The sequence below is a fragment of the Herpailurus yagouaroundi genome, unplaced genomic scaffold (genome assembly GCF_014898765.1).
Source record: "Herpailurus yagouaroundi ecotype Mexico unplaced genomic scaffold, PumYag 77, whole genome shotgun sequence".
NCBI lineage: Eukaryota > Metazoa > Chordata > Mammalia > Carnivora > Felidae > Herpailurus > Herpailurus yagouaroundi.
In genome coordinates this window covers 43012408-43030246 of record NW_024412388.1, presented here as the reverse complement: position 1 = coordinate 43030246, position 17839 = coordinate 43012408, and the positions used below count along the sequence as shown (strand labels likewise).

General features: G+C 50.1%; 1 protein-coding gene across 16 annotated transcripts in view; it reads left to right on the top strand.

The window, feature by feature from the left end:
• Positions 1–17839, top strand: part of SLC1A7 (solute carrier family 1 member 7) — an 80477-nt gene that overhangs the window by 39649 nt on the left and 22989 nt on the right. For 7 of the 16 annotated variants that reach the window (XM_040470277.1, XM_040470276.1, XM_040470286.1 and 4 more), the window contains exons 2-4: positions 624–728; positions 1480–1559; positions 4074–4151. In XM_040470277.1, coding sequence (XP_040326211.1) covers positions 624–728; positions 1480–1559; positions 4074–4151 — 263 coding nt within the window. The remainder of the gene's footprint in view (positions 1–623; positions 729–1479; positions 1560–4073; positions 4152–17839) is intronic. The other 9 variants (XM_040470289.1, XM_040470281.1, XM_040470283.1 and 6 more) reach the window with 3 other exon arrangements.

The following is a 17839-nucleotide window of genomic DNA, read 5'->3' as shown; positions in this document are numbered from 1 at the left end:
GCACAGTCACTGCTAAGTCCCCTCCCTCTCTCGGCTCAGCTGAACTAGATCTTTAAAACCCCTTTCTCAGCACCAAAATTCTATGAGTTGGGGCTTTTCAAAGTATCAGACTATTAACCAAGTGTTATGTTTTGAAAAAAAAAAAAATGGTTCCAAGTACAAAAATTTAACTTGGATGGTGCTTGAAAGTCCCTGTACCGGCCTCACCCACAACCTTACCCTCAGGAAGGTAGCCTCAAGCATGGTTTGCTAGAAATAGCAAAACAATTAAATTGAATTTAAAAACTTAAAAACAGCACACTCAGTTAAATTTGAATTTCAAGTGAACAACAAAAATTATTTGTTGTTGGGGCGCCTGGGTGGCTCAGTTGGTTAAGGGTCCGACTTTGGCTCAGGTCATGATCTCACAGTTTGTGAGTTCCAGCCTGGAATCAGGTTCTGTGCTGACAGCTCAGAGCCCACTTTGGATCTTCTGTATCCCTCTCTCTGCCCCTCCCCTAGTAGCACACTCTCTCACTCACTCTCTTTCTCTCAAAAATAAATAAACATTTAAAAAAATTATTTGTTGTTCATACAAAATTCATATGAAATTCAACTGGGCTTAGTGACCCCTTCTACTTCAGCTGTCAGGTTCTGGACATGTGACTCTGGAGACAGCTGACGGGCGAGGAGACCTAATCCAAGGCCCCAAGGGTAGGCTAGACCCAGCGGCCTGTGAGGAAGCCGATAATAAGAACTCTGCCCGGTAGGGGCTCTTTATACTGGACGGTGTCCCACCAACCCGATTCTCTCTCCTTTGCCAGGAGGCTGGCAAGAACCCATGATGACGCCACGATGGGTTGGGGGTGGGGAGGCACCAGAGAACGGGCCCAATGCAGAAGAAGAAACTGACTTAAGAATGTCATGCTCTGTGGATGAGTCAGTCTCCCCATAAACTAGACTGGAATTCCATTGCAGGAACTGTGCCTAATTCATTCTGGGGTACCCAGCACGATGCTTGGCCATAAGGGCTGAATGAACGTGTGAACAGTATATGGCCCTGTCCTCTTGCCACTTACCATCTGCTACATGAATTATACCATGAATGGGCAGATGAATGGTGCAGAGGTGGAGGAGAGCTGTCATTTACTGTCATTACTGAACATTTACTCTCATCCAGGCACTCTGCCAGGTACTTTATGTACCTCCTCTCATTTAAGCCTCCAAATGATCCTATGAAGTAGTTGTTACCCTTGTTACAGATGAGAGAAACTCAGAGAGATCGAGTAACTAGCTTAAAGCCACACAGCTAGTTACAGGGGGTCAAGATTAGAACCCAAGTCTGTTTGGCTCCAAAGCCAGTGCTTCCTCTGTGGACTCTGCTGTCCACGTGCTGGACAAGAGAGGGTGGGTGAATCAGGGCTTTGAACGTTGTAAAGAATGGAGCAGCTGTGAGGTCGGTACTGCCTGCTATAACCCCAGCTCTTCCTGCATTTTCAGGAAATTAGTTACTTCCAGTTTCCTGGAGAGCTCCTGATGAGGATGTTGAAGATGCTGATCCTGCCACTGGTGGTCTCCAGGTGAGGGAGGGGCAGGTGTTTGGCTGGGAGGCCAGGGCTGGGAGGGGAGAAGATTCTGTACAGATTCAGTAGGTGCCCTGCTCCTGCTGTGGGTGGCTGGCCTGAAAACTGTGATTGGGGGTCTTTATGGGCACTCGGGTGTGGCACGGGCTGCTGAAGCCTGGGTCGTTCAGTGGCACCAATTATTTCAGTCCCATTCAATGGACTTTTTGGTGACTTGAAAAAGTGACTTGGTGTCATAGGACATGACCTGGCTCCCAGGTAGCTCAGGGCCAGGGAGTTCAGGGATTGCTTTCCAGCAGAGGGGCTCTTTATGGTGAATGCAGCTGGGTGTGGGGAAAAGACAACTTTGGAGACACTCATGAAATAATATGCTGGCTCAGCTCTGCAACCTTGGACGGTTCCCAAACTCCTCTGAGCTTCAGTTCCCTCACCTATACAATGAGAATAATAGCACCTACTCCAAAGGGTTGTTGCCAGGACTGTATGAGACTATATACTTGCATGTGATAGATGTTCGAAGGACTGGGTCACAGAGTGTGAGGAAGGGTGGTGGGAGCTGAAATTGGGGGGAGGTTCTTGCCCCAGCATGAAAGACCTTTTATGCCAGGCTTAAGAATTCAGACTTTACTCACTGGGGGAGGACCACTGGAAATCACTGGAGATCACCTGTCTCTACCAATGGCATGCTGTGTGGCCTTGAGCAAGCCCTTGCCCCTCTCTGCGTCTCAGATTTCCCCACCTATAACAAGCTGGCTGCTCCAGGTGGTGTCTAAGAGCCCTTCATTGCTCTGAGGCTGTGGGTTTGGAATCCTCCCCTCCCAGGACTTCTCTGCAGGGAGGGAGGTGCACACATCTCTGAGACCTGTATGTGTGTGTTGGAGGAGGGTAGTGGGCTCTGTCCCTTAGGGCAGGGTCATCGCTTCACAGCCTCCCTGCTGCTGAGCCCTGAGACATGAGCCAACTCCTCTCCCCTTTCCCTCTAGTGCGGGGAGGCACTCTCTACTCCCCGCAGGGGCGCTTTGTCAAGTACAGTTCGACTTCCTGCAGGCAGCACTTAGGTCTCTCAGGACTCAGCCTCCATCCCATCCAAGACTCTGCTGAAACGCAGCTTCCCTCCCTCCAGAAGCTTTCCCTGATTCCCCAACCCACTCTGCTTGTCATCTCCTCTCTATGCATCTTTTGAGTCATTCACTGGGTCAGTGAATCTGTCAAGGTCACCAGTAGCTTCCATGTTGCTAAATCCAAAGGACACTCTCAGTTCCTGCTCTGTGTGACCTCTCTCTCCACAGCAGTTGCTACACTCGATAGAGCAGCTGATCCCCCCCCCTTTCCCTCTTGAAATCCTCCTCTTGGTGCTCCCCTCCCCCCGCCTCTGTGGTTGCCTGCTATCTGCCCCTTTACCCTAGCTTCTCTTCCTCTACTCCACTCTGAATGTCGTCGCTTTCGAGACTTCTCTCGTCCATTCTCATGGCTTTGAGGTACGACCCAGAAGCCCAGCACTCCAAGTACAGATTTCCCCCCCAGACCTCTCATCTGAGCACCACACTTGAACTACCTATTTGACATCGCTCCTGGATGTTCAACAGGTGTCTCAAATTTAGTGTCACCAGCCTGAGATTTTACCCCACAAACCAGTTCCTTCTCCTGTTTTCCGCTTGTCATTACACGGCAGCTCCGTCCACCCAGCTATTCAAACCTCCTTGCTTATTCCCGTCCCATCCCCACCACCAGCCAGTCTGCCAGTGACTGCGTCTGGTTCTGCCTCCCAGTGCCAACCCAGCTTCACCCCCACCACATGGGTCCAGACTCCACAGTAACCTCACTGGCCTCCTGGCTTTGGTCCTTGCTCCCCTCCTACCCGTTCTCCACCCAGTGGTCAGAGTGACCTCCTGAAAAGCCATCTGGGCCATGCCATTCATTAACCTGAATGAACATGACATTCCATGGCATTTAGAACAAACTCTCCCGCCCTTACCCTGATCTCAGAGGCCCTGCCTGATCCTTCCCTGCCTGCACCCCACCTCATGCCAGGCCCCACTCACTCCAGTCCCACTGGCCTTTTAGACCAGACCGACCCTCCCCCACCTCAGGGTCTCCACACATGCTGTTCCTTCTGCCTCCAACACTTCATATCTCTTCCTCTTGATCTGTTTTTTTTTTTTTTTTTTTTAATATAACTTATTGTCAAGTTGGCTAACATACAGTGTATACAGTGTGCTCTTGGTTTTGGGGGTAGATTCCCGTGATTCAATGCTTACATACAACACCCAGTGCTCATCCCAACAGGTGTCCTCCTCAAGGCCCATCGCCCATTTTCCCCTCCTCTTCCTCTTCTTTAGATCTCCATCCATGTCACCGTCACTGCCTTAGAAAGGCCCGCCCCACCCGTCCCCCCTCACTACCACCTTCACTCTCCCTCACCACACCCTATTCCTTTCCCGGCACAGCCCTTACCATCCACTGTTGTCCTGTATGTATTCACTTGTTTGCTTGTTTCTTGATCTCCCACAGGGACTGTAAAGTCTGTAAAGGCAGAGACAGTAGTCTGCTGAGGTTCCACTCTGGACCTAGCCAAGTGCCTGGCACATAGTAGGTACTCCTTAATACTTGTCAAGTGAATCAGTGAAGGGATTCAACAAGCAGGCATTGTGCGCTCTGGGCACTTGGCCCTGTCCTGGGTGCTGCACATACAGAGATCAATGAGGGTCAGTCCCGGCAGAGCTCACAGGCTATGAGGGAGAAAACAGACGGTTACATGACAGCTAGGTAAGTGTGTCAATGGAAGAAGCAGAGGACTCTTCTCTTTTCTCCTTTTCCCCTGGATTTATTATGATATAAGGCGCAGGAATCCTGTTAGGTGGCTTTACGGTCCTTTGCCATGACTGTCCTTTACTGCCCAGGTGTCACCGCGTACTCAGAACAGAAATACCTCAAAGACAGAGGGTTTGCATGGACTTGGCGTCCCATAGACCTGGGCTCCCACCCTGGCGCTGTTGGTTTCTGGCTGTGTGATCTTGGGCAAGTCATTTGACTTTTAAAAAGGCCTGGAGTCAGTCAGAGACCTGGGACCTAGACATGCTGCTACCACAAATTATCACATGATCTTAGGTAAGGCACCTTCACTCTGGGCCTCGGTTTACCCAGCTTACCTAGCAACTAAGGGCCTGTCCAGCTCTCCAAGTCCTGTCTCTCACTACACAGAAGTGCTTTCTCTGGGCTGGGAATGGAATGCGGTATTAACTTGAGAAAAGCCAGTGTGTGTTCACACATTTCCTTTGTTTATTATACGGTTTGGGCTCGTGCAGAGCAACCGTGTCACTGAAAAATGGAAGTGCTTTCATATTCTCCTACTAAGGGAGAATTGAACCTTCTTAAGGGGGAAAAAATGACACATTTCTAAGCCCCAAACCCTCTGTCCTTGAACTCACCTTCCTTTAGCTTCAACTGTGATCCATCCATCCATCGGTCGCCCACAGTTCCCCGAGCGCTTGCTCCTGGCCACTTCAAGGCTGTGACCCCTGTCCTCCAGGAGCAGCCACTCCCGTGTTACCACTCAGGGCAGAGCAAAATCGCCAGAGCTGCCTCGACAGTTCAGAGGTCAGGGATTTTCTGCAGGGTAACCGCTCCAGGGCAGTGGGAGGATACACATTAAGGCACATTTGCTCCCAGGTCTGATAACCTGCAATTCTGGGTGCCAGGCCACCTCTTTTCCAGCAGAACCTGCCACCCCGTTCCTAGGCCATGTCCCTGGGATCAGGCTGGTTATGTCCGTAGCCCCTAAGTGGGTCGCATGCTTTTCTGCCTCCATACCTTTGCTCCCATTGTTCCTCCTTCCACGAATGCCCTCTTCTCTTCCGAATTAAAGTCTCACTCTGCGTGCAAGACCCAGCTCAAGGTGCCGTGTGCAGTTCTCCCAGCTCTTTATTTATTGATAACGATTGATGATGACCCGTCTCCACCGCAGGTGCTGCTCGTAACCCTGGGTGCACTCAGTATTGTTAGTTCAATGAATTCACAGTCACAGCTGGCACACCGCATGATGGGGTACAGACCCCTTTTTTTGTACAGTAGTGAAACAGCATTCCTATCTGGATGAGCCACTCCTAGGCCAAGAATTCCCTCTGCCAAGGTCGCCAGTCGCTGTGACCCCTCCATGGAGAAGGACCATGTGCATCACTGTGTTTTTATGTGAGATACTGGGAGGGGGTCGGGTTCATTGTCCCCCTTGTCAATGGTGGTGGTCAGTGTAACAGATTTTTGCAGGAGACAGAAAATGAATAGACGAGCAAAGAGGGATGATGAGGTATAAAGAAATATGGGTGGTAATGGTGGGCAGTTGACACAAAGGATGATAAGATCCTATGCCTGCCTTCAGGAGTCTCACCATCTGGAAAGGGGACAGTCACAGAAACACTTTGTTTTAGAGAAAGGAGGCCCAACTCGAGCCAGCCTGGGTTGGAGCCCAGCTCAGTCAGTCTTCCCACAGTCTAGCATCTTCCAGCTCTTGGACATCTTGTCTCTAGAATCCACTCCAAACCAGCACCTGGCCTGAGCCCCCTCCTCAGACAGGCATGCCATAGCCCAGCTGAGTGCAACCTCCCCTTGGCCAGTTGTGGCTTCCTAATTTGCAGTGAGGGAGGTGAGCAAACAGTACTGGTAGGTGTGGCTGAGAATCTGCAGGAGACTCCAGGGGAAGAGCACTTACTGGACGTGTGACCCTAATCAAGTCCCAGCATCTGAGCCTTAGTGACCTTCCCTATAAAATGGGGACAACACCCACCTCCCTCACAGGGTTATTCTCAGAATGAAATAAGATAATGTACTTGGAGCACCCAGCATAGCTCCTGATATATTATGAATGTAGCATGTTTTCTCTAACTTATTAAGGCTTCTCCAAGGCCCAGATGAGATGTTTCATGAACCTGTTTTGCACCCGTTTTGCTCTCAGCAGGCAACCCCTTTGGGTGACCTGTTCTTCCTTCGTGCTTTCACTTAGCACCTGCAGCTTACGTGTCACTCTCTCTGGAAAGTCTCTCTCGACTCAGGCACACCTGGGAACACTGATACAGACCTGCATGTAGGTCTGAGTCCTGCGCACCTGTGTTCATGGCAGCCTTCCCAGGCACGTGGACGAGGTGCCATGCACGTCCACATGGCACACACACCTCACCTGTGCCCAGAGCCATTCCCCGTGTGATGGGTGTCGAAGTCTCCTCATCCTCCATGAACCCTAGTGCTCACTACCTCTGGCTCTCCTGTGCCCTCGCATTCCTGCAACTAGTCAGGGGACAGCCTTCGTCAGTCTCCCATGCACACACATATCCCTGCTTCAAACAGTACATAAATTTAGCAATTTTCATTGACAGTTGGGGGCAAGATCACAGGTAAGGATTACACTGAGAAGTGTAAGCCCTTCAGCCATCTCGTGGTTCTCTCTCTCTCTCTCTCTGTACATTCGTTATCTATTACTATGGAACAAATTACCACAAACTTAGCCAATTAACACAACCCCCATTTATTATCTACCACTTTCTGTGGCTCAGAGTCCCAGGCATGGCTTAGTTGGATCCTCTGCTCGGGGTCTCATGAGGCTGCAAAGTGTAAGCTGAGCTGTGTTCTCCTCTGAAGTCTTGGCTGGGGAAGAATCTATTTCCAAGCTCATTTGAGTTGGTGGCAGAAGTCATTTCCTTGTGGCTGTTTGTCCGAGGGCCCCCCCTCCTTAATGGCTATCAGCTGGAGGCCACCTTTGGGTCCTAGAGGCTACCTGTGGTTCTCTGCCTGCTGGCTCTCTCCAAAGGCAATTCCCAACATAGTTTTTTGCTTCATCAAGGCCAGAAGGAGGATCCCTCACTCTCCAGTCTTCTGAGACAGTCCTTTATAGCATAATCATGGGAGGGACATCCCATCACCTTTGCCGTATTCTATTAGTTAGAAGCAAGTTCCAGATCCCACCTACACTTAGGGAGGGAGAGTATACAAGGGTGTGGATCATTGGAGGGTCAGTTTAGGGTGTAGCCACTTCTTTCTTTCTCTCTCCCCACCTCCCTTCTCTCTACCCCTATTCTAAGACCAGCCAGAAATCCTGTCCTCCTCGTCTTTTACAAGTCATTTCCACGCATGCCCTGCTCTTGGACTGGGGCGGGGTGGGGTGCTGCTCAGCTCTTGGTCCAAGTAGCTTATCGAGGAATTTCTTCTAAACAAGGACAACTCTCTTACTATAAAAATAATTCTGAAGAAAATAAGTTTCTCGGGGGACCTGAGTGGTGCAGTCGATTGAGCATCCAACTTCAGCTCAGGTCATGATCTCATGGTTCATGGGGTCGAGCCCCGCATCAGGCTCTGTGCTGACAGCTCAAACCTAGAGCCTGCTTCAGATTCTGTGTCTCCCTCTCTCTCTGCCCCTCCCTTGCTTGTGATCGGTCTCTCAAAAATAAATAAGTGTTAAAAAATTTTTTGAAAAGAAAATAAATTTCTCTATCTCTTTTACAGGAACATCCCAGGGCCTACTATGGAGTAGGTACCTAATAAATGAATATTAAATGGGTTAAGAGCAGTGGAAGGGCAGCTAAGGCAGAATTCAGGGAAGTTTCATGACCAACATTTGAACTGACGCTTGGAGGATGGTTAGGAGTTGCCTTTAAATATTTTTTTGTATTTAAAAAATTCTATAGGGGCACCTAGGTGGCTCAGTTGGTTGAGCATCTGACTCTTGATCTGGGCTCAGGTTGTGATTCCAGGTCGTGGGACCGAGCCCCACATCAGGCTCCATACTGAGCATGGAGCCTGCTTAATATTCTCTCTCTCTCTCTCTCTCTCTCTCTCTCTCTCTCTCTCTCTCCCTCTTCCCCTCTCCCCTGCTTGTGCTCCCTCTCTGTGTGTCTAAAATTAAAAGTAAATAAATAAAATTCTATACTTATAGGCACTTTAGATAATTGAGGGAAAAAATCCCCCATTACCCTTCAGTCTTAATTCTGCCACTGTTATCTTTTTTCCCTATAAATGTTTGCTCTTATTCTTAGTAATGAATCACGAGGCCCAGGGTGTAGGGTGTAGTCCTTGGCTGACTGCTTCAGAAGCTCACCCTCATCTGAGCCCCTGCACTGGCCAGGCCAGTCCTCTGATGCTGACAAGAGGCAACCAAATAAACCAAATGCCAACTTATTCATTCACAAAGTTTTACATACGGCTGGTTATACATATAACTGCTAAGGAGCACAGGTGCGCACAGTCTGGCCAGAGCGTTTCTCCCTGTAGCCTCACCACTTGGGGAACCCACTGGTTACATGTTTGCCCACAGGACGATTTGAGTTTTTAATTGTAAAACCAGTGTGACTTCAGGTTTGCCACTTTAGTTATTTTCTGGGTCCCACCTGGTGGAGTCCCATCATATGTGCATTTAACTTAAACAAAATCAGTTACGCCCTCCCCCATTCATGCTCTGTCTCTCTCTGTCTCAAAAATAAATAAACGTTAAAAAAAATTAAAAAAAAAAACCAAAAAACAAAATCAGTTATGTATGCTGTGGGAAACAGAGAAAAATAATTTAAAGGAGCAGGAGGCTGCCCCCATTCAAAGAGCTGTGCTCTTGAGGTGGGTGTGCTTTGCACTAAGCCAGTCTTGGTCCCCATGTGCCTCTCAAAGTGTGAGCCTCTCCCTGCAGCAATTGTGATTCTAGGGCATGAAGAGCATTGGGTTTGTTTTTTTCCCCTTTACATCATGGCTTCTGAGTGTACTCAGACTGCTTCAGCTGGTGTTCACCTAAAGAAACAGCAAACCCATTTCAAGTCGGGAAGAAAACTGCCTTGAGTGAACTTATATAAAACTATGCCTCCTCAACTTCATGGGCAACTTAAGGGACCTTCAAGGCAAATTTAATTATACTTGGTTTTTGCTTTATGTACTGACTTCAGAACTGAATGTGCTGAATATGGTCCTACTCCTCTGTACAGCGGGAAGCCTAGTGTCTTCCTCTTGAGGCTCGTACCATTGGCCAAAGTCAGCTTATTTCCTTGGGTGAGCTTCCAGCCAAGTAGATGGAAGTGGAACATTGGATCTTACCTCTAGCCCTGCTGCTCTGGTTCCTACCGCATGGTGTCGCTGTTGAACACAGGTCCTGCATGGTCTGGTTCAAGTCGGCACAATAAGCAGGTGCATATTCCTGCTCTGGCTCCTAGACAAACTGAAGTGCCCAGTCGTTGTTCCTCAAGGCAGCCATGCCCTGAGCGTGGCTCCTTGGGATTGAGCTCTGGTCCCTTTTCTCCCACTGTTGCATTAGCTCTGGGGGCTTTTAGTGCCAGCAGATCATGGTCATAGGCACCCTGGTATACCCTGACCCTAACTTCAAATCACAGGGAGCAGGGGTTGGGATCTTAGTCTCTTTTCTCTCAGAAGGCTCCTGGGCCTCTCATGCAAACTGATGCACCCTTTCATAGCTCTGCATGCAGCTCTTAAAGTCTCAAGGTCTTAAGATGTGTCCGTCAACCCACAAAATCTCTCCTTTTCCCCTGGACTAAGTGTGCCTTCTCACCTTATATTTGCCATTTGAAAATGTTTTCCAAAAATTAAGTCAGCTGCAAGGAGACTATAGAAGAAGCCTCAGACAAAATTTAGAAAATCCCGCCTCCCGTCACATTGGCCTAGCAATAGTCTGATGGTTAGGACCTGCCACAGCATTGTCAAAGCCCTTGAATGAGGGCTCCCCTCCCATGGGTGGTGCTTGGGTACGTCCTGAGGGCTTTGCAGCTCTCAGCGCTCTTCTCTGTGCCCCACTGCTGATTGATCCCATGTGAATTATGCCTCTTCCACTAGAAAAGTCAAGCCTTTGGAGCCTTGGGGGCCTTCCTTTCCTGTTTCCTCTCAATGATAGCACCTGTCACTACTCCGATCCCTTTTCCTTTTAATATACAGTTTATCTCAAAGAGTACTGGCAATTTTCTGTTCCTTTACATTCTTGGAGGATACCTTACTGTTACTTTCTGCAAAAAGAAATCTAGGTGCTTCTTCTTTTTTCTTTTTCACTCAATGTGATGTCATAAGAATTGTCCATGCTGTACCCTCATCTCCATAATCTTGTTTTCATCTTGCACTTGGGCTGGAACAGAGTTTGTGAAGCCCTTTTCCTTTCACTTGACACTTAGGATGCTGCTGGATATCCTTTTGGGGCATCACTGTGTCCCACGACTCCAGAGTTACCTCGAGTTCTCTTATTTACCACACTCTTGGCCTTGGCCATAGAATAGACACAATGCCACCTGCAAATTTACAAAACAGTTCCCAGCAGGTGCTTTCTTATTTTTGTTTTTTGGTGGCCCATCAAGGCCCCACCGTTTGCTTCTAAGCTTGGGGAGTCAACTGAGCCTTGTTTTCACACATCCCCAGACAGGCAACACCAGAAAGCAGGGGTGGGTCAGCCCAGCATCTGGATCCAGCGAGGGCCTCCAATTCTCTGTTTGTTCTTTGCCAAACCCTCCTCTCCCCTCATCCTTCAATTTCTTAAACCAGGCATCATTCAAGGGAAACTGAATCCATGTGTTTGTGATTCACTGATGCCGAACATGGCAGAATGTTTTGTAGGCTTCACATCACAGCAAAGAAATCCAAGTGCGTGTGTGGGTTTGTGTGTAACTGCGTGGTGTGTGTCTTTACATGTGCATATGGTGTGCATGTATGTGTGTGCATGTGCATTCCTTTGTATTTATTGTTTTCCTTTCCATTTCTTGTAAAAATTTGAAACTGATTTTTCTTAGAATCAGGAAATCATGTTTGGCCAAAGAAACCTAACACTCCCTTCTCCCCCTTCCTGAGGAACTCTAGCTTGGCAGAAAACTCCCAAACACCCACGTTCTAACTTATTGGAGATGGTCCTGGGCCGAGCGGCTGTTGAAGTCTGGTTTGGAAGCCGGTGTTCAGGGGGCAGCTGTCTGGGCTCCCCAGCACACAGCGAGTGGGAGGGAGGCTGGAGGAATGGGCAGCCTGTGTTCTGGCTCCTCCCCTCAAGCCGTGGGGCAACTTTTCTTAGCAGAGCTCAGCTGACCTCTCAGATGGGAGCTCTGGGATTCTGTCCTTGGCCCTCTTGCCCAGTCAGCTGACCGCCTTACTCATCAAGAAGGGGAACATGGCCCAGCTGTGGGCTGCGGGTGGGGTCAGACCATCAGCCTGGTGACTCCAAAAACCTCCCCAATTTTATCACCCATCACAGGCTCTCTTGTCTTTCCCCCTCATGGTAAAGAATTCCTACTCATCCTGCAAGGATCCATTCAGCAGCCACCTCCTCTGGGAAGCCTGGATTCCCAGGCTAGGCCAGATCCTGAGTCTGGCCCCTGCCAATCATAGCCATGACCCAGAGTTCTGTGTTGTCCAGATGAAGGTCTTTCCACCAACTGGATGGAGTTCCTTGAGGACCAGAAACTCACCTCATTCATTTCTGGGAACCAGAACACCCGGAGAAAGTTTTCAACATGGGGCAGGCTGGGAACATATTAGAGTCTGGGGATGTGCGGGAGGTTTTGAAAAGTTCCCACTATCCTTCTTTGTGGAGAACCATCGCACTGGAGGGTCTCATTCGACGCGGAGAAAGCCTCATTTGGGCTGCCCAGCCTGAGTCCTCGGTGGGTAGACACCAGGAGCCCCCCTGGTGGAGGGAGAGGAGGCAGGAGACCTATTTTCCCTTACTCTGCGGTGTGGGGTGGTTTTTCCTTCCTCTGGAGTGGGGCTCCTTACCATGGCACGGTGGCACCGGTCATAACCAGGCATCCCAAGGAAGTTGTTCCTAATGGTAGAGCAGAGTAGTCATCCTCCACGGGAGCACTCTGGCTCCCTCACACCTGACATTCTTTGCCTAGTGGAAAGAAAGGGGTAGGAGTTCAGCTCTCATGGAATCAGGAACTGGACTTGACCCTTATTACACTTGGGAATACAGCCTTCCTCAAGTGGTTGAGAATGGTCAATGGTCAGACCGTGAGCTCTGAGGGCTGCAGCTTTAGCTCCTCCAGCTTTTACTTTTGATTCAGTTGAAGCTTGTTACTTGCACATTATCTGTGAGCATGTTATTTGCAAGCCCCAGTTAAGCATTGTCCTGGTGCCCAGGGGCCTGGGAAGGAGGGACCTTCAGAGGGCAGTTGGGGATGACAAGACAGCAGTGTCCCACTAGACACAGACCCATGCCTGGCTCTGTGCCTGCCCCCCTCTGGTCCCTCGTCCTTTTCCCACCCCACTTCTGCACTCTGAGCTCACAGCATCTAAAATGGAACCAAAGAACTTTGGTGTGTGTAGCTCCAGAGGACAGAGCTGGGCCCAGAATGGGGAATTGTCTTCCCTGGAGGTGGATTTCATTCTGGCGCCAGGAAGGACTTTCTAATAAGCATAGCTAGCCCATATGGAGGAGCTGACAGAAGGTAGTGGGTTCTCTGTCCTTGGAAATGTGCAGGCAGAGGCAGTAGAGAAATTTGTGCCCTTGGTCGGGGGTACCAGGTCCAGATGATCCCATCTTTAGCCAAGTGGGAGTCTGGGCACCCTGCCTCAGGTCGTAGAAGGAGTTGGCTTGAGGGTGAGGGTGTGGCAGAGCCATCTGGGAAGAGTAACGCGGTGCTAACGTGGCACTTGCTGTCAGCTGCTGGGCCTGTCATCTGCTCTGGGGGTGGAAACAGCAAGGCATGATGCTTGGAAGGGCTGAAGGGATTGTCATGGACCCCCAGATGCCTCCTTCCAGCTGCCTTTCTGATAGACTCCCTGCAGCTGCATCCTGGGGCCTCTTTGGGGGAGCCTCCATGACTGGGTCAGCTGAGGCCAGAGCCCAAGGACTCGGCCATGGGGCTTCCTGTCTCTGACACCCTAGTGCCAGGCTGTTGTGACTATGGATGTTGTCATACTAGTGGACCAGGGTTTTCGTCTACTTATTGGGTGGCCTTAGCAAGTTGCTTGCACACCTCCGGTGACCGGGAGTTCACTACTTCTCAAGGTGGTCCATTCCAGGGCAGAAAGTTATTCCTAGTGCTGAGCTGAACTCTCCTTCCCTATAGCTCTCCCCACCAGTCCCAGCATTCCCCCCCACAGCCCCTGCCCCCTCAGCTGCTTCCCCAGGCCTGCATCTCTGTCAATGTCACCTACCCCAGCTTTAACACACACCTCCCTCCCCTGTCCTTTTCCCAGTGGGTCTCCACCTCAGGGCAAGTCCATGACCTTCTCGACAAGCTCCCCAGGCTTCTGGCCCCACAGCCAGAGGCCCACCAGCCCTTCGGCAGCCCTGTTCCCCAGCTGACTCAGCAAGCTAGCAGCAAACACACCCCAAAGTCCCCTCCCCGCTTGCTGCTGCTGAGGCTCAGCACCCCCCACACCCCCCCCCCCCAAATCCCACCCAGAGTTTGTGCTCTCCCAGCTGTGGAAGCCAGGTCTGGCCCAACACATGTCCGTGCTCAGTTTTATCATGTCAGACTTGGCCCGTGGTCCCAGTCTGCTGGGGTCTGCTTAGTCCCAACTCCCTCATCCAACACATTAGCTGTCGTCTACAAATCTGATCCACATGCTGTCAGTGGCCTTGGCCAAGCCATTGATAAAAAATGACCAGGAAGGAGAGGCAGAGGGAACAGCCCTGAAGCACACCTCCAGGGACCCTCTCAGATTCTCTTCACTCAGGAGAGGGCACTGCCTCAGAGAGTCACTCCCAAAAGCTCCCATCTGTTCCCAAAAGTTCTGGTGCCAACTGCCTTGACGTCACACAGACACACAGTGCCAGAGGCATCCCCTAAACCTGGCAAGAGGACCAAAGCTGGGAACCCACAATGGATGCTTATGGTCATCAGACCTAAGGCGTCCTTTTAATAGTCTCGTCTAGAATTGCACCCTGGTTTGACATCACACACATCAGCAAAGCTGCACCCAGGCTAAGCCAGGTCCTGGGCTTCGAGGACCTGGAACTGAGCCAGATTCAAACCTTCCCTGGAGGAGCTCACAGTCTGCTGGGGCAGGCCGTCACTTAAGAGACAATGACATTGTAGAGCAAATGCTAATAATTGCAATGTATTGAATATTTATTATGTACCAGGCACTGTTCTAAACCTAGATTTACCCTCACAACGAACCATCATTTACCTCCATTTTATCCTCCAGTGGAAACTAAGGCACCCAGAGGCTCAGGAACTTGACAAGGGCTCCCGGCTATTGAGGGATAAATGTGGGAGCATACAGGAGCTGCCTAGCCTACCCAGGTGGGCTCAAGGGGCCCTTCAGAGAGATGGTGCCCGAGTGGAGACTGGAAAGATGAATAGCAGTAGGAGGGGACAGGAAAGGAGTGCGGGAGGGGCAGGGGCAAGGGGGCTGGGTTCCTCACTGGCTCTCTAGCACTCATTCCCTGCTAGCCTGTCGTATGCTGGATTGTCGGTTGGGCCCTGGAGAGTCAGAGGTGAGCATACCAGCAAAGTGCCCCGTAACAAACTGGGAAGCGCGGGGTTCCCTGGCGCAGAGGGTGAGGTGACCCCTCAAGGATGTCTTCCCAGAGGAAGTGACATCTAGGCTGACTGTGGAAAGGCAGGTGGAAATGTATCAGGTTGGGGAAATGTGTGTGGGGTGGAAAAGGGGGCATAGAGAGTTCCAGGCTGAAGGAATAACCATGCAAAGGTGGTTCAGGGAGCAGCAGGAGGCCAGGGTGGCCAGAGCGCACGGGTGAGGAGCACGAGACTGAGTCAGGCCACACTGGAGCCAAGGCGTGAAGGAGTGTGCACAGTTCTGAGGGCAGTGGGGAGCCACCAAGGACTTCAAACGGGGAGGCCGTCCCCCGCCCCCAGCAGTCCAGGTAGTCTGTCCACTGTCCACAGTGCGGGGCACGGGCAGCAGTGGGTGCCTCCTGGTGGCAAGAGGGGTCACGATACCTACCTTAGCAGTTGGCGTTACAACCAAATGAGGGTCAGTAAACAGCCTTTTGCTTCCTCAGTAAGGAGCCTGGCAGCTGCTTCCTCCCTTCCCCCACCCCTGCAAGTGAAGCAGTTACCAGATTGAAACAGGCTGGGCCCTTGAGCCCAGCCTGCTTCCCGATCAGTGTAATCTCTTGATCCACAATCCCTGGGCTCTGGGTGTAGCCAGATGGCTCGAGAGGGAATCCCAGACCTCTCAGCTCCGTGAGGCTCTTCCCCAGGGCCTGCAGGGATCATGCTCCACGGAGTACCCAGCCAGGCTGAGAGTAGGTGAGGTAAGGTTACCTGTTCTCCCCTCCCTGTAAATTACAGAGCCAAAAAGGACATTGGAGCCTCATGAGGAACCTCCCACTCAGTCTAGAAGCCTCGATCTAGCATCCAAACAGGTGGCCATCCAAGCTCCACTTGCATACTTCCAAAGATGGGAAGCTCACCACCACAAATCTACCATGGGACAAGTCGTCAACACTGAGAGTTGAACTACAGATGCATTATATGGACTGTATCACATTAAAATCATGGTCAGCCAAAACTAGAAGACGCTTTTCTTCCCCAGGAGTTAAACCAAGGCTGTCCCGTGGAGAGGCAATGAGAGTGGAGGAAGCCCCACAGCGTTCTGAATCAGAAACCCCTGTTCCACGCCTGACTCTACAGCTTACCAGCTGGGTGGCTTGGCCAATTATCTCCACCTCCCTGAGTTTTATTTCCCTTCTCTGTAACTCAAACTGTGCAGTCCAATAAGGTAGCCACTTGTCATAAGTAGTTATTGAACCCCTGAAATGCAGCTACTACAACTGAGGAACTTAACTTTTTAAAAAAAATTACTTTAAATTAAACATTTTAAACCTGAAGCAGTGTAGAAATTGTTATATTGATTACACGTTGAAATGATAATATTTTGGATATACTGGGTTAAATAAAGCTAAATTATTAAAATCAATTTCACAAAAAATGAATTTCACCTTTTTTTTTCAGTTTAAAAAATTTTGGGGGTGCCTGGGTGGCTCAATCACTTAAGCATCTGACTTTGGCTCAGGGCATGATCTCACAGTTCGTGAGTTCGAGCCCCGCATCGGGCTCTGTGCTGACAGCTCGGAGCCTGGAGCCTGCTTCACATTCTGTGTCTCCCTCTCTCTCTGCCCTTCCCCCGCTTGCGCTGTGTCTCTCTCTCTCTCTCTCAAAAAAAAAAAAAAAAACCATTAACAAAATTAAAAAATAAAAATGTGACTACTAGGAAATTTAAAATTTTTAAATTGTGGCCTACATGGTGATTCTATAGGGCAATGCTGAGTTAGAATATTTTTTAAGGATCAAGTGAGGTGGATGTTCCAGTGTTTGCAGACAGTTAAGCTCCAGACAATTTATGGTTTCTGTGGCTGCCGGCTACTCAAGGGATTGTGTTTTCCCTCACACAAGCAAGCCATGCTCATTCTGGAAAGAATAGAGAATGTGAATAAACAGTAAAACAAAATGAAAATCACCCATAATCCCACCACCCAAAGATAGCTACTGTTAAACTCTCCAGAGTTTTCTTCTGTACATATCCATGTGAGTCCTCACAAAGCCTCCATACCCCAGCCTGTAGGTTCTCAGAAAGGTCATTTTATTTATTATTTATCATTTGTTTGTTTATGGAAAAGTCACTTTAACAGCTTGAACCTCCTTTCTCGTTACCGTGAGTCCCTGCAGTGGCCATTGCCACACGCGGAGTCCGGGGCTTTCCTCATACTTAACCTCCCGACCTTCTTGCCCTCCGCTAACCTGCGGTCACCCTGCACTGCCCGCACCAGCCTGGTTGTTCTGTTTCCTCCCCGCGAGCTCCCCTCTCCATGGCTCACCTCTCTCTCCAGCCAGGAGAAGAACCCTTCCCAGTTTAGAGGTTCCAGAGGGGAACTGACTGGGGTCCCAGGTGTCGGAACCTTTCCATTTTATCCATCAGCCCTCTCCTTTCCAGAGCGCCTGCATCAGGTCCCCTCTTGCTCTATGTAGAACCCACACCCCCTCCCTTCCCACATCCTGGTCTGTCCCCGAGTTGGCACCTCCCCTGAGTTAGACCTCTTCTTCCTGAGGGTGGCCTTCTCAGGGGCCCTTTGCTCCTTTCTGAAATCCGATTGTCATGTACGCCCCTGTCCTGCACAATCCTTCAAGGATGTCCGTATCTGTACTGTACATTCTGGAACGGGATCTCGGTCACAGGAGGCTCTCTGCGCCCTGCAGGCGCCCCTCCACTTAACATCAAGTAGGAACATCTTTCCATTGCCACCGTCACCTCTAATGGCTGCTTAGAACTCCATTGCATGGATATGCTGTAACTTTTAATCTAATTCTGCACTGATGATGTCTTGGGTTAGTCCCAGCTGTTTGCTCTTACAA